The sequence below is a fragment of the Salvia hispanica genome, chromosome 5 (assembly GCF_029641045.1).
Source record: "Salvia hispanica isolate PSC_SH4W2 chromosome 5, Shi_PSC_v1, whole genome shotgun sequence".
In the NCBI taxonomy this organism is placed as follows: Eukaryota; Viridiplantae; Streptophyta; class Magnoliopsida; order Lamiales; family Lamiaceae; genus Salvia; species Salvia hispanica.
Genome location: NC_142696.1, coordinates 5,379,057 through 5,392,907, shown reverse-complemented (window position 1 = coordinate 5,392,907; position 13,851 = coordinate 5,379,057). Strand labels below are relative to the sequence as shown.

The 13,851-nt window shown below is 35.2% G+C and overlaps 1 protein-coding gene across 1 annotated transcript; it reads left to right on the top strand.

Annotated features, from left to right (window-relative positions):
* Nucleotide 1: 1 nt before the first annotated feature.
* On the top strand, nt 2–2,536 carry LOC125187003 ((S)-N-methylcoclaurine 3'-hydroxylase-like protein). Its single transcript, XM_048083502.2, has 2 exons — nt 2–993; nt 1,829–2,536. The coding sequence occupies exons 1-2, from the start codon at nt 115–117 to the stop codon at nt 2,387–2,389; spliced, it is 1,440 nt and encodes a 479-aa protein (XP_047939459.1). The 5' UTR covers nt 2–114; the 3' UTR covers nt 2,390–2,536.
* Nucleotides 2,537–13,851: the final 11,315 nt, after the last annotated feature.

Sequence of the window (13,851 nt, the reverse complement as noted above, 5' to 3'; positions counted from 1 at the left end):
TCATACTACATGACCCACTTCAAGTTTTGTTCCATATTTTTGTAAATATCCTTCCCAATTCATTTAAGATAGTGAGAGAAGTGTGAAATATTAATCTCACAATCGCAATTAAACATGGATATGGCTGAATATTTCTTGAATTTAGAAGGCAATGGCATTAATCTTTTGATAATTACCCTATTGATCGCCATCCCTCTCGTCTTCTTACTCAAAAAATCTGAAGCTCCTCCACCACTCCCACCAGGCCCAAATCCATGGCCAATCATAGGCAACATCAATCATCTCCTCACCCACAAACCTCTTCACATCTCCTTAGCAAATCTCGCCCAAACCCACGGCCCTATCATGCACATCAAGCTCGGAACACAGCACCTCATCGTCGGATCCTCCCCGGCCGCCGCCGCCGAAATCCTCAAGGCCAACGACCGCCACCTCTCGGGGCGGTTCGTCCCCCACGCCGTGCCCAGAACGCCGGCCCAGATCGACACCGTGTCGTTCTGGGCCGACTCCACCAGCCACCACTGGAAGAGCCTCCGCGCACTCTGCCGCGCGGAGATCTTCGCGGCTGCGGCGCTGGATCGGAGTGGCCGCGCGAGGGAGGAGAAGGCGGCGGAGCTGGTGGCGGAGATGAGGCTGAAGCGAGGTGTGGTGAATGTGGGGGAGATGGTTTGGGCGACGGTGGTTAATATGTTTAGCAATGTTTATTTTTCGAGAGATTTGGTGGTTGGGTTTGGGGAGAATCCGATGGCTGATGTTTTGAAAGGGATCGGTGAAGCGTTCGATGCTAAGGATTTGTCGGATTTGTACCCGTTTTTGAGGGTGTTAGATCCTCGGGGTTTGCGAAGGAAATATATGGAATGTTCGAAGAGGATGTGGGGAATATGGGAGCCTATTGTTAGGGAGAGGAGAGTCTCGGAATTGAAGCACCGTGATTTTTTGGACACACTTATTTCCAGAGGTTTTGGTGATGATCAAATTAATCACTTGTTAGAGGTATGGTATCACCCCTTTCCAATCTATTTTATTTTGTAGAGAAATATGTTATGCATCATACTTGAATTCCCTCCGTCCCATTATAAGTGACGCGTATTTTTTTTGGGCTATCCAACTATAAGTGACACATTTCTTTTTATAGTAAAAAGATAATACCCTATCTCTCTTTTGCTTTATCATTTTTTCTACTTTTTCTCTATTGTTTTCTCATTTGTACTATATTCTCTATTTATTTAACCACATAACTCAACTACAAAAAGAATTGTGCGCAAAATAAATGTGTCATATATAATGGGACGTAGGAAGTACTACATATTTTGGACTTATGTGAGCATCAATTATGAGTGGTCTTTTATTTAGTACGCATATTTGTTGCCTTATATTCCCTTCCGTTCCATAAGAGTATGCACTTTTGATTAGACACAAGATTACTACATAATTAGAAAATAAAAAAGATATACAAGAAAGCAAAAGTAATTAAATTATTGTTGGTGGAGAATGAGTCTCACCTCATTAGAGAGAAAAGAATTTTCAAAATTATAAAGTGTATACTTTTGTGGGATGAACTAAAAAGGAAATAGTGCATATTCTTATGGGATGGAGGATTATGTATTTAGCTTGACTCTAATATAGTTCATTATATGGAATTTAGAGATTAAAAACAATGACTTCATCTGACTTAATTTAAAATTCGGAGTTCATTATAAGTTTGTTATTAGTTCATATAATGAACTCCGATTTATCTTATTAGGATGTTGTTCAACACAGTCTTGATGTTAGTAAATGACTATATAGCATAACACACACACATACATAATCTATGCCACCACCACAGGATCTGTTCTCAGGCGGTATACACACAACAAGTTTAACCATCATCGAAACAATAACGGAGCTTCTCACATCACCACATTCCATAGCTACACTCAGACAAGAACTGGACGCTGCATTCGGCGGTCAAGATTCACTCACTACAATAGCCTCCAAAATCGACAATCTACCATACCTCCAAGCCTGTATTAAGGAGACGTTGAGGTTGCATCCTCCGGCCCCGTTGATGCTCACCCACCGCGCCTACACGGCCTGTCTCGTCATGAACTATACCGTCCCACGCGGCGCCCAGGTTCTCATCAATGTGTGGGCGATTGGGCGCGATCCGACACTATGGGACGACCCTCTGCACTACCAACCAGAGAGGTTTCTTGGCTCGCCCATCGACTTTAAAGGGAACAATTTCGAGTTTCTTCCGTTCGGATCGGGGAGGAGAATTTGCCCCGGAATTAGCATGGCTACCAAGATTGTTGCACTAGAGGTGGCGACGTTGGTTTATTTTTTTGATTGGTCAGCTCCGGTGACTAATGGACCGTTACTTATCACTCCTAGAGTAAGAAAGTGAAGTTTTTACCAATCACAATATGATGATAAAATTGTGTATGCATGTATAATGACCATAGTTGTCGCAACTCACTCAATATCATAATATGTTTTACTAGTAAATTTTATAGTATTATTAATAAAGAGGACATGTTGCTAGTTCGTTTATTATTTAGATTTACATATCTAATGTCACATTTCACAAAATGAAATTGTATGCAATTACGCGCCACAATAATCAACAACAATAGAACAAGAACAAGAAAACAAGTGATGGAACAGTCTTGATTTAAGAAAACCAAATAAAAAACTCTTATTGATGATTGTGTGCAATGTTTTAAAAACCGGACCGGCAAGCGAACCGACAAAGCTACTGGTTCACGGTTCAACTGGTCGGATCGGTCCAACCACTGGTCGGACCGTTTTACTGTAGCATATATAATTATATAAGGGTGTGTTATATTGCTAACTAATTCTTAAATTGCTAACTACATCTAAATGATATGTCTTGTATCATTAAAGTAATGCACAAGATCATTCATCTAAGAATATCAATACGAAGCACAAAAAATGTCAATTAGGGGATATTAGTGTCAATTAACAAAAAGTTAGTTATAACCAACTTTTTAAATGTCAATGCTTAATTGTGTCGACATTTTCAATGAATCGTATTGATATGTTTAATAACTAATACACTATATCGACATTTTGATTCAAAATCATAATTTTGGTAGTTTTAAATAATAATAAAAAGAAATTACACATAGCAATTTATAAACCACTAGATCTCTACATATCTTATGGTTTTAAATTAGTTGGAGTTAGCAATTAAAGGTTAAGTTAGCAATTGATTACTCTCCTAATTAAATATATATTATATAAATATACCAAATTTATTATATAACAAAATGTAGTTTTTATCAAATTCAAATATATTTTCATGTAATTTAGTGGAAAAAAATATTATTAAACTTAATTGATGATAAGTATAATTAAATTTTGAAGAAATATAAATATAAATTATATAAATATATACCTAATATATTAAAAATTATATTTAATTAAATATATATATATATATAACAATATTAAAATTTAGTGTAATAAATTATTATTAAAGTTTATTAAATAACAAATTTAATTAACATATTTTATTTACAATTAATTACAATGAATTAATCAATTTATAAAAAATAATAATTAATCATAGAATGAATGAAAATTTATTCATTGATTATAAGAATAATTAAAGTTATTGTTATACCACAATAATTGAAGTGGTATAGTGGTAATGGAGTTGCACTTAAATACATGAGGTTTATGGTTCGAATCTCATTGGACACAACCGCTCAACCTCTCGGCGGTTTTAGTTGATGAACCGGACCGACCGACCTGTCCCGTCCGGTTTTTAAAACATTGATTGTGTGTGTGTCAACAAACGCGAACCGGTCTGACCAGCCGGTCCGGTCCGATTTTTAAAACACTGATGATTGTGTATGTGTTAACAAACTGAACTACACAAACGTGACAAGAAAACAAACGGTTCTATTGCTAAGCGTTTTAACGGATTTTGTGAAGCCTCCAACGGAACTACATTTACCATTTTGGATTCTCCCTCAAATTAGAGCAGGTGTAAATATGAAAAGTTTTTAACCAATTACACACCACTAATAATGTGGACCCCACAATCCACTAACACTATTTCCGCTATCTTTTCTCATCTATCTACAAATTACACATTAAAACCTGTATCATTACAAGTTTGTCTATTTTTTTAAGACATGAGTATTTATTTACCTAATTAACAGTGTCGAGTGAAGAGTGGCTCGGTCACTAACCCTGCTTCTGATGAGAAGATGTTTACTCGGGGTGGATAGTTCCAAGGAATGTGTCAATTACCAAGTACATTGTATCACTCGGTAACGTACCGCCCAGAGTTGGTGTAGGCTTGGATAAATAGCGAGATGTTGATTAATGTGTTCGACGTGTGCTCAGTAAAAGTGCGAAACCAATAGTGTTATTTTCTTAAGTACCGTCAAATAAGGTCACAATTTTTATAGCGATAAAACCATGGCTCGTATATAAAAATGTACTCCAAAGCCCAATTATATAACGGTGAATTCGTATAAAAAATGATACACCAAAACCCAATTATATTGGGGGGAAATTATTAGTACCATGAGAACAGTCCACATCTCACATACATTTGAAGAGAGGAATTTTTGCACGTGTGTCGCAGGCACGTGTTCTCCTTTCAACAAGATTTATAGTTTCCCACTTTTGCAACAAATATTACCAAGTATAAGCGGCAAGAGAGGAGTCGGACCCACAGAGACCATGGACCTACTCGAGATTGTTTCTACGACACAAGTTTTGTGTTAGCCACCACGCTTTAAGCACTTGAATATGGACCTAATTACTAGTGTAGGAAACTTGAACTTTAAACATGAAAACTAAGTTAGGGAGCTTAAACTAATCTAACTAAGAAAGCATGAAATGAAATGTAATCCCGACGTCGGAGTTGTCAATTCCTCCGTCAGGGCTGTAGAGCTAAGCTACATGGATCTAAACATCTAAACTACCAATTGCGAAAAGCATCCAAGAAACACGAATAAATAACATCATCAACATGAAAATAAACCAAAGCTTCATAAACTTGGAAATAAACCGAGATCCAACGGCAAAGTCGTCAATTCCTCCATGAAACTCTGGATCTAACTACAGCGTCTCAAAAGCGGCAAAGAAAGCAAGGATCCAACATCAGAGTCGTCAATTCCTCTGCCGAAACCATTAAATCCAACTAGAAAGAGAAGTGGTGAAGGAGATGGAGGCGTCAATTCCACCGTTCAAACGGCCAACACACTGTAAATCTACACTAAAATCTTGAATACATGAAATTAAATGCAAACAGGAAATGAAATAAACCAAAGCTTCAATAAACTGAAAATAAGTGAGATCCAACACCGGAGTCATCAATTCCTTTGCCGAACCCATTAAATCTAACTAGAAAGCAAGGTGGTGAAGCAGCTTCTAAGATGGTGGAGTCAATTCCACCGTCGAAATGACCAACGCACTGTAAATCGCACTAAAGTCTTGAAAACATGAAATTAAATGTGATCCCGATGTCGGAGTTGTCAATTCCTCCGCCAGAACTACAGAGCTAAGCTAAGAAAGTAGTAATTAAACTAAGCTAAGAGAGCTCCCTACCTAAACTACGATAGCGTTAAGCGCCCTTCTTTATTGTAAAAAACTTCTTATTTATAGAGAGGATTTAACTTCAACCCTAAGGCAACTTCTTGTCCGATTTGACCATTTAACCCTTGCAGTAATTTAGGATGATCCAGCAGATACGTCTTCATGTGGTGGCTTGATCCAGCTGGCACCATCTACTTGATCCAGCTTGATCAGTTAGCATGGCTGCCTGGTATGGTCATCCCATCTAGGCCCTCTTGATCCGCTTGTCTCCAACTGATCAATTTGTCTTCAGATTTGACCATTTTTTGCTCCTTTTCCGAGTTGATCAAGTTGTTCTCGCATTCTGCCGCTTCAACACTTTTTAGCTCTTGCACACTTAAATTCACCACTTTTTCGCACATTATTGATGCACTTTTTATTAGCATAAAAATACCTACAAGTATACAGGGTAGATCTAGTGTAGCTAAAGGTCAGTACTAGGATATCGAACACGGGGTATATAATTGCAACTGGCTATTATGTATTAAACGTCAAATACTATCTAGAGAAACAAGAGAATTTTGGATTTTTGAAAATAAAAACAATTAAAAGCAAGTAAACAACTAAATGCAATTAAATCACAAAGATAAAGTATGAGAGATAAGAGAATTCTGGGGATGTGCGTTCACAGTTATGGTTATACAAATTCCAACTACTATACCCTAGCAAAGTTTATACTTCAATAGAACGAGTCACATAATTTACGCCCATGCGGTACAAGCGTAGATTACTAACACTAGGGTTGTCAATCCTATACCCTTGAAAAATCCTCACTCTCAATTAACAGCGCCATTTTATGGGAAGTTAATTGTAGTGTCTGCTAAGTGGATCTAACTCGCCAACCTCCTCTCACGATTATGTAGCAAGTTATATTAAATCTTCATCGAATGTGTCACTCAAGCATGAAGTATTACGGAACTTATGGAAGAAACGAAGTAAAAACAAAATGGATATTAAATAGAAAACGGAATTGTATAAACCAATAAAAGTTACTAATATATCCCTAAAATCCTATGAATTTGGTTACACATGAAAGAATGAGCTAAAAACATAGATTGTAGGAAAGTCATAAAGAATAAGAACTAAAGCAAATAAAACCCTAAGGTTGAATCCTTGTAGCTATTTGATGATCTCTTGCTTCTTTCTCCAACCCCTTGCACAAAGAAGAACTCTCAAATTTATGCTATGGATTTAATTGGCTAAAAGATGAAGGATTAGGGTTAGAGGAGGAGCTATGAAGGCTCCCCTTTTGGGGGCTATGAATTAGTGAATATTATGAATTAGGTTATGGGGTGTATATAGTCTTGAAAAGGATTTAAACTTGGTAAAAAAGTCTCCTCCAAGCAATAATAAAGATGAAATTTTTGTGCCCCATAGTAGAAGGAAAAGATTTGGCTTCACAAGGTAATATCTTCTTTCCTTCTTTAAATTTCCGCCTAGACTGCATTTGACAGGTTTGCGCGACTTTGGTAGAATGGCCATAAATTTCTCCACAGAACTCCGATTGAGATGATCTTGGTACCAACGCGAAGCTATTTCGAATACAAAGAGAATGACATATAGAAAGCCCTGGTAGGACTTTAGGATCGCCGAAAAATTGAGTTTGAAGACAGCTGTCGTGCGCCACGTTTTCCCAGCGGTCGCTGGCAAGGGCCCAGCGGGCACTGGAGAGAGTTAGAGAGTTCTGGAGTGCTTTTCAGCGACCGCTGGCCGCTCCAGCTTCCGAACTTTGACATTTTTATGCCTTTTTTAGCTCTATCTTGCACATTTATCACAAAACACGTCAAAATACCAAAATAGACAAAACATGCAAATAATAGACATGTAATGCAACTTTGACACTCAAAACAGACCACAAAATGACCTTAAAATAGTGGAAAATCCGAGCGTAAAAAAAGAAACTGGAGTTAGACTAAACCAGACTTAGGTTATACAATTCTGTTTTGCTATTTAATATCCGTTTTGTTTTTACTTCGTTTATTCCCTAAGTTGTTGGATAATGTTTTACGTTTGAGTGACACATTCTGTAATGATTTAATATAACTTGCTACATAATCGTGAGAGGAAGTTGGCGAGTTAGGTCCACTTAGTAGACACTACAATTAGCTTCCTTAAAACAACAATGTTAATTGAGAGTGAGGACTTTTCAAGGGTCTTAGGAGCTTTTAGGAGTTACGGATCTAGGATTGACAACCCTAGTATTAGTAATCTACGCTTGTGCCGCATGGGCAAAACTTAGGTGACTTGTCCACTGAAGTAAGAACTGTGCTAGGGTATTGTAGTAGGAATTTGTATATCCATAACTGTGAACGCATATTCCTAGAATTCACTTATCTCATATTTCCATCTCTGTATTATTTGCAAAAGTTGTTTATTACCGCTTTCAATCTGTTTTTTATTTTCAAAAATCCAAATTTCTCTCGGTTTTCCAAATAATGAAAGACGCTTAGTAGAAGGTAGCCAATTGGTGATTGTTTTCCCTATGTTCAATATCTAGTACTGACCTTTAGCTATACTATATATACTTTGCATACTTGCAGGTTTATTTAGTGGTAATAAAAAGAGCATCAAGTATCTAGCGTAAAACAGGAAATGCGACAAATCTAAACCAGATCCATGCAATTCAAGCGAAAGAAAAACATATCAACAGAAAACTGCTCCTGCGCCATGCAACTGACCTCTCAAAATCAGATCCAAACGTAGACTAACTAAAATCAGGCAGATCTAAACATCTAACACAAATTGGAACACTATCTAAATGATCGGCGAAAATCAAACTGAACTAAACTTAAACAAAACAAGCTCCAACTCAGAAAACGTCAAATCCAAACCAACATCTATCAAAAACTCCATTTCATAAACAAACTTCAACAACTCCTGCTCAAATCCAAAATTCCAACATCATATTCAAAGATCAAACGATAGAACCACTTGCATACGAATTAACTAAGAGCGAAACTCAAAAACAACTGTAGATTCAGAGATTAAACGGGAACTAAAACTGAAAACTAAGTAAACAATGTATCAACCCCTCGGGATTTAGGAAAACATAAACGAACAAAAGTTTCTTTAAGATTAAGCTTCTTCCTTCCTAGACGAGGAAGAAGAGAGAGATGTAGTGGTAGAACTTCTCCTTCTGCTACTGCTATCCTCTTTGCTCCTGCTAGCTTGCGGTATGAAATGAGTGTTGATCGACGATATGTGGTGAAATGGTGACGAGTTGGTGATATGTGTGTCTCATTTCTTCTACTATTTATAGGACGGCTTGGGGCACCAATCCCTAGGATAAGATCCTCATGATTTGGCATTAATGCTCTTGCATATGAAGACATTCTTCTTTCTCTCTCCTATGACTCATCCCTTGCTGCTTCCTGATTTCAACTTCTCTTGATCAACTCATACAGCTGCCAGGTCCAGTCGCTCTGTCTATCTTCGCTTGATCAGTTTGCTTCAGTTCTGGGTAGTTTTTCCGCTTCTTTCCCCAATTGATCAAGTCGCCCCAATGCTTAGCCGCTCTAATGCTTTTCAGCTCCCGCACACTTAATTTCACACTTTTTCCAACGTTAATGCCTCGATTGGTGTAACATCCACCATTAAACCATGCTTGAAACGAGCTCTATGATTTGTCTTTATGTAGTAAAGTGTGTAGAAAAGTTAATGGAATGTGATGCCTACTTTTATAGTATATTAGTTTTATAATAAAATATGAGTGAAATGAGTTAGTGAAATGTAGGGTCCACTTACCAAATATAGTAAAAGTGAAAGGGGACATTTATTGGCAGATGGACGAACAAGAAAAAATTGGACATTTAATGGCGGACGGATGAAGTAATTTCAATTACTCCCTCCGTCCGCGAATAGGAGTCCCGTTTTTCCATTTTAGTTTGTTTGCGAATAGGAGTCCCGGTTCACTTTTACCATAAATGGTAATAGGATCCCACCTTCAACTAACTCATTCCACTCACATTTCATTTAAAACTAATATATACAGGTGGGACCCTTATTCCCCTAACTTTTTTCTACCCACTTTTCTTAATATTTATTAAAACTCGTGCCACCAAGGAATGAGACTCCTAATGGCGGACGGAGGGAGTAATTTTTAATAATAAAATTTAAGCTTTTATAAATAAAAATACTACATTCGTCCTATAGAAATAGATCATATTTCTTTTTTCGTCTGTCCCATACAAATAGTCCTCCATTTATGACAATCGTTTTCTTCTTCTATTTTACTTTATCATTTATGGGTCCCACCATTCACTATACAATTTCAACTATTTTTCGCCTTCTCTCTTACTCCCTATGTCCCAAGTTACTTGAGTCGTATTTCATTTTTGGTTGACTCAAGTTACTTAAGTCGTTTCTCTTTTTGCCTAAAAATAAAACATCTAATCACACCTATTTTATTCTCTCTTTTACTTTACATTTTTCATCTCTCTTACTTTATTCTCTCTTCTACTTTATATTTCTTTAGGTGGGGTCGGGCAGGGTGGACCGACCCCACCACCAGCCAACGGAAATCCATTCCGCCCTTTGAAGTCACCGCTATCCCCACACCAGAGCGGGAAAGAAAGTTGTCACTCTTCTTAATAGAATAGTTTGAATAAATGAGGGGAAGAACATGAAAAAATTGAAATGCGGAGAATGAAAATGGAGTTACAGGCGAGAAGAGGGAGAGAAGAAGATCAAAAGGAAAAAAAGACTCATTATGAGACCCACACGTTTGGTTAGTTGAATCACTTATATTTTTTTAAATTGTGTATTTAATTACTGGAAATGAATATAATAGTTTTAATTTTCAATTTTGATAATTCACTTAAATAACCTTTCAAAGTGTAATCACTAATAAATGAATACTACTAGTGTAATTAATCAACTGTAATGGCTACTAATATAAATTAATACCTAGTATAACTTTAATACTGCAACTATTTCTTTTCAAAATTAATAAATTGGTAATTATATATACATATCTATCTTATTTTAATAAAATAGGAGTAATAAAAGTAGATAATTTCAAAATATTTAAAAGTTGTGTTTAATAATTTCACAAATTTTTAATTAATTATGAGACCATCAGAAGTAGTATTTTAATCTGATTTATTAAATGTTAAATATCTATTTTCAATGACGAATTATTTATCCATTTTATTACTTTTTGTCTAAAAGACTTATTATCAAATTATGGAATTTAACAATTTAATTTTTTTAAATGAAGTAAATAAAGGGATGCATATTATTTAAGGCGAATTGTGATTTCTAAGCTACTTATTTCGACAATATAATCAAGATTCAAGCATGAAAATGTATTTACGACGACTATGATATTTACGATACGTTGTTTGATCACTTTCACAGGATTTATGAGAAGGACGGCGAATGAGGAAGCAACATAAAAATAGTATTATCCATTATGTGTTATCCTACGAGTTTGGTTCCTGGATCTACCATTGCATGGGACGGAGGGAGTATTTTTTTTAATTACATATTAAAATTCATGTTAATTCTAAATGACATATTTATATGAGACGGGGGTACTACCTATTTTAATAAAATTCAATATTTTTTGCATACTTTTTTAATAAGATAATGCCTTGGGTGGGGTCCCCACCTGAGCAATGGCCGCCATCGTGAATTGACACGTTACAACCGTCATATGAGGTGATTGCATTGTGAATGGCACAATAATCAACTGTCGCTGAAAATGACTACTCTATCGGATCCATGTTCAATGGATCGAATCTTCTTATTTGGGTTGGCCATCATATTTTATTTGGGTTTTGGCCATCATATTACACTTGCACAATTTTAGTAAGTGAACTTTGTACTCCAATAACTTGTTCTGATCATAATTATTATCAAATTAATAGTATATTTAAATTGAAGTTTACGTTTTAATAACTTGTTCTAATCACTATTATAATAAAATTAATTTGACATTTCACTAACTTTACACTCACTTTCCTTTACCAAATAACTTAAAATTTGCACCGAACAAATATGAGATTTTTAATACTCCCATCGTCCATATAAAATAGTGCAATTTATGTACAATACGGATTTTAATCTATAATTGATAAAGTAAGAGAGAAGGAAGAAAAGTAAGAGATCAAACGATCAGATCCAAACCAGCTTCCATCAAAAACTCCAAATCATATCAAAATTGGTAAAGTAAGAGAGAAGGGAGAAAAGTAAGAGATAAGGAGAAAAAGTAAGTGAAATGTAGTGTTAGTGGAATGATGTGTAGGGTTATTATTTGTTAAAAAAAATTCAAATGAATGTGCTCTATTTTTTGTGGATGGCCAAAAATAGTAATTGTGCTCTATTTTTTTAGACAGATGGAGTTAGAGATGTCAAGTGGGTCGGGCCGTCCCAGCCCGACTCGGGCCCGCTGAGGCCCGCCTAAATTGAGGCCCAGCCCGGCTTAGGCCCATGTCTGAGGCGGGCTGGACTGGGCCGGGCTTTTTAAAAATTTTCTTAGCCAAGCCCGGGTTGGGCTGGGCTTTATTTTAATTTTGTGTTTATGTATTTTTAAAATATCATAAATGTATTATATGCAAAAATAAAACATATAATTTGTATTTATATTTCATTAACTAAATCTAAATTTAAATAATGTGTTTAAGTTCATGTTATTGATTTGTATTTACAATATTTTTCATATTCTTTATTCTATTTAAAAGAAAGTGTATAATTAAAGGAATAACCAATATTGTTAGTTTTATTAGTAGATAGTGACACATGAGTTGATGTTGCATTTTATAATAACAAACCTAACAAATTTTAAAAAATTTATAATTTTTCATCAAATATCAAGGTTTGAATACGTAATATTCTTAAAGTTAAACTTCAAAATCATCTTTTTTACCTCTTAGATAAAAAATATATATAAGAAAAAATTAGATATAATCAAAATTGAATGTCGCAATCATGATTTAGTAGGAAACTTTTGTTGATATTAAACTATTGTTGTTTGAATCAATTCGGAGACACCAAAAAAATTGGAATAATAGACAAAATTAACATATCTCGTGCACAAGATGACATGCATAAATAGGAAAATATACTATTATTAGTAATTAATCACCAAATTACATTAAAAAACACTAATTATAGAAGATGGGCCTCTTATGGGCTCGGGCCTGGGCTGGGTTTACAAAACGGCACAATTGGAGCCCACTCAACTAATGAGCCCAGCCCAGGCCCACTTCGTTTCACTGGTGGACCGGGCCTGGGCCGGGTTGACAACTCTAGATGGAGTACTAGGAAACTAGAGGAGTACTATAGGGTGGAGTAGCTCGCAAGTCTTACCGACAAAAAAGGGGGGAAGAGATCCTCTGCAGTGTTAGGAAATACAACATATGATGCTGTAGTTTAAACGCAGCTAGTAGGGAATGAAACGCAGCAAATGCTGCAAATTTTCTTTTTTATAATAATACTCTACTATGGTTATTTAATACTCCGTTAGAATATTGTTTTCATTTAAACATTTATAACTATTGTAAAATTTAGTTTGTTTGATAAAATTTGGTTGACACATCACATACAGGAATTGAAACGCAACAAATTTCTCTTTTTATTTTATATTGAAATATTTTTTAAAATATTCACAAATATTGTAAAATTTAGTAAAATTGATGAATTAAAATAGGTAGCAATTCTAATTATCATATCATCCATTATAGGATTTAAATTTTTATTTGATATTTTTATTTTTTTTTAAAACATAGTACTCCCCTTGTCCCACAAAAGATGTCATACTTGTGGGATGATACAGATTTTAATAGGTTTTATTTTGTGTGTTAAATAGAGAAAACAAATATATAATTTTTATATTAAGTGAGAGTGAACTTTTTTCAAAAATGGAAATATAACATCTTTTATAAGACAAACTAAAAAGGAAAGTATGACATCTATTATGACGGAAGGGGTAATATATAACTAAAATAAAAACAAAAACCAATGATATGATACTTACATTCCAAAAAATGGCTGATTACCGCGCAACAAAGTGCTCGATATAAAGGGTGAAAGTGCTCGGTTAACGGAAAATACCAAGCATATTCCGAGCACTTTAGGTGGTTGATATTTGCTTCGTCGGAATATTATAATTAGAATCGATAAGTATTTTTAATTTAGCAATCTAACTAAATTTTTATGAATATTTAATTGATAGATACTTAGTCTCGGTAAGTATTTTAAATTATCAAACTAACTAAATTTTACAATAGTTATAAATATTTAAATGAA

What these genes read in the sequence shown, in the direction of transcription:
- LOC125187003 (XM_048083502.2), top strand. Translation starts at nt 115, where the DNA reads ATGGATATGGCTGAATATTTCTTGAATTTAGAAGGCAATGGCATTAAT. An exon ending in AAATTAATCACTTGTTAGAG is followed by an intron (nt 994 to 1,828) that starts GTATGGTATCAC and finishes CCACCACCACAG; the next exon opens with GATCTGTTCTCAGGCGGTAT.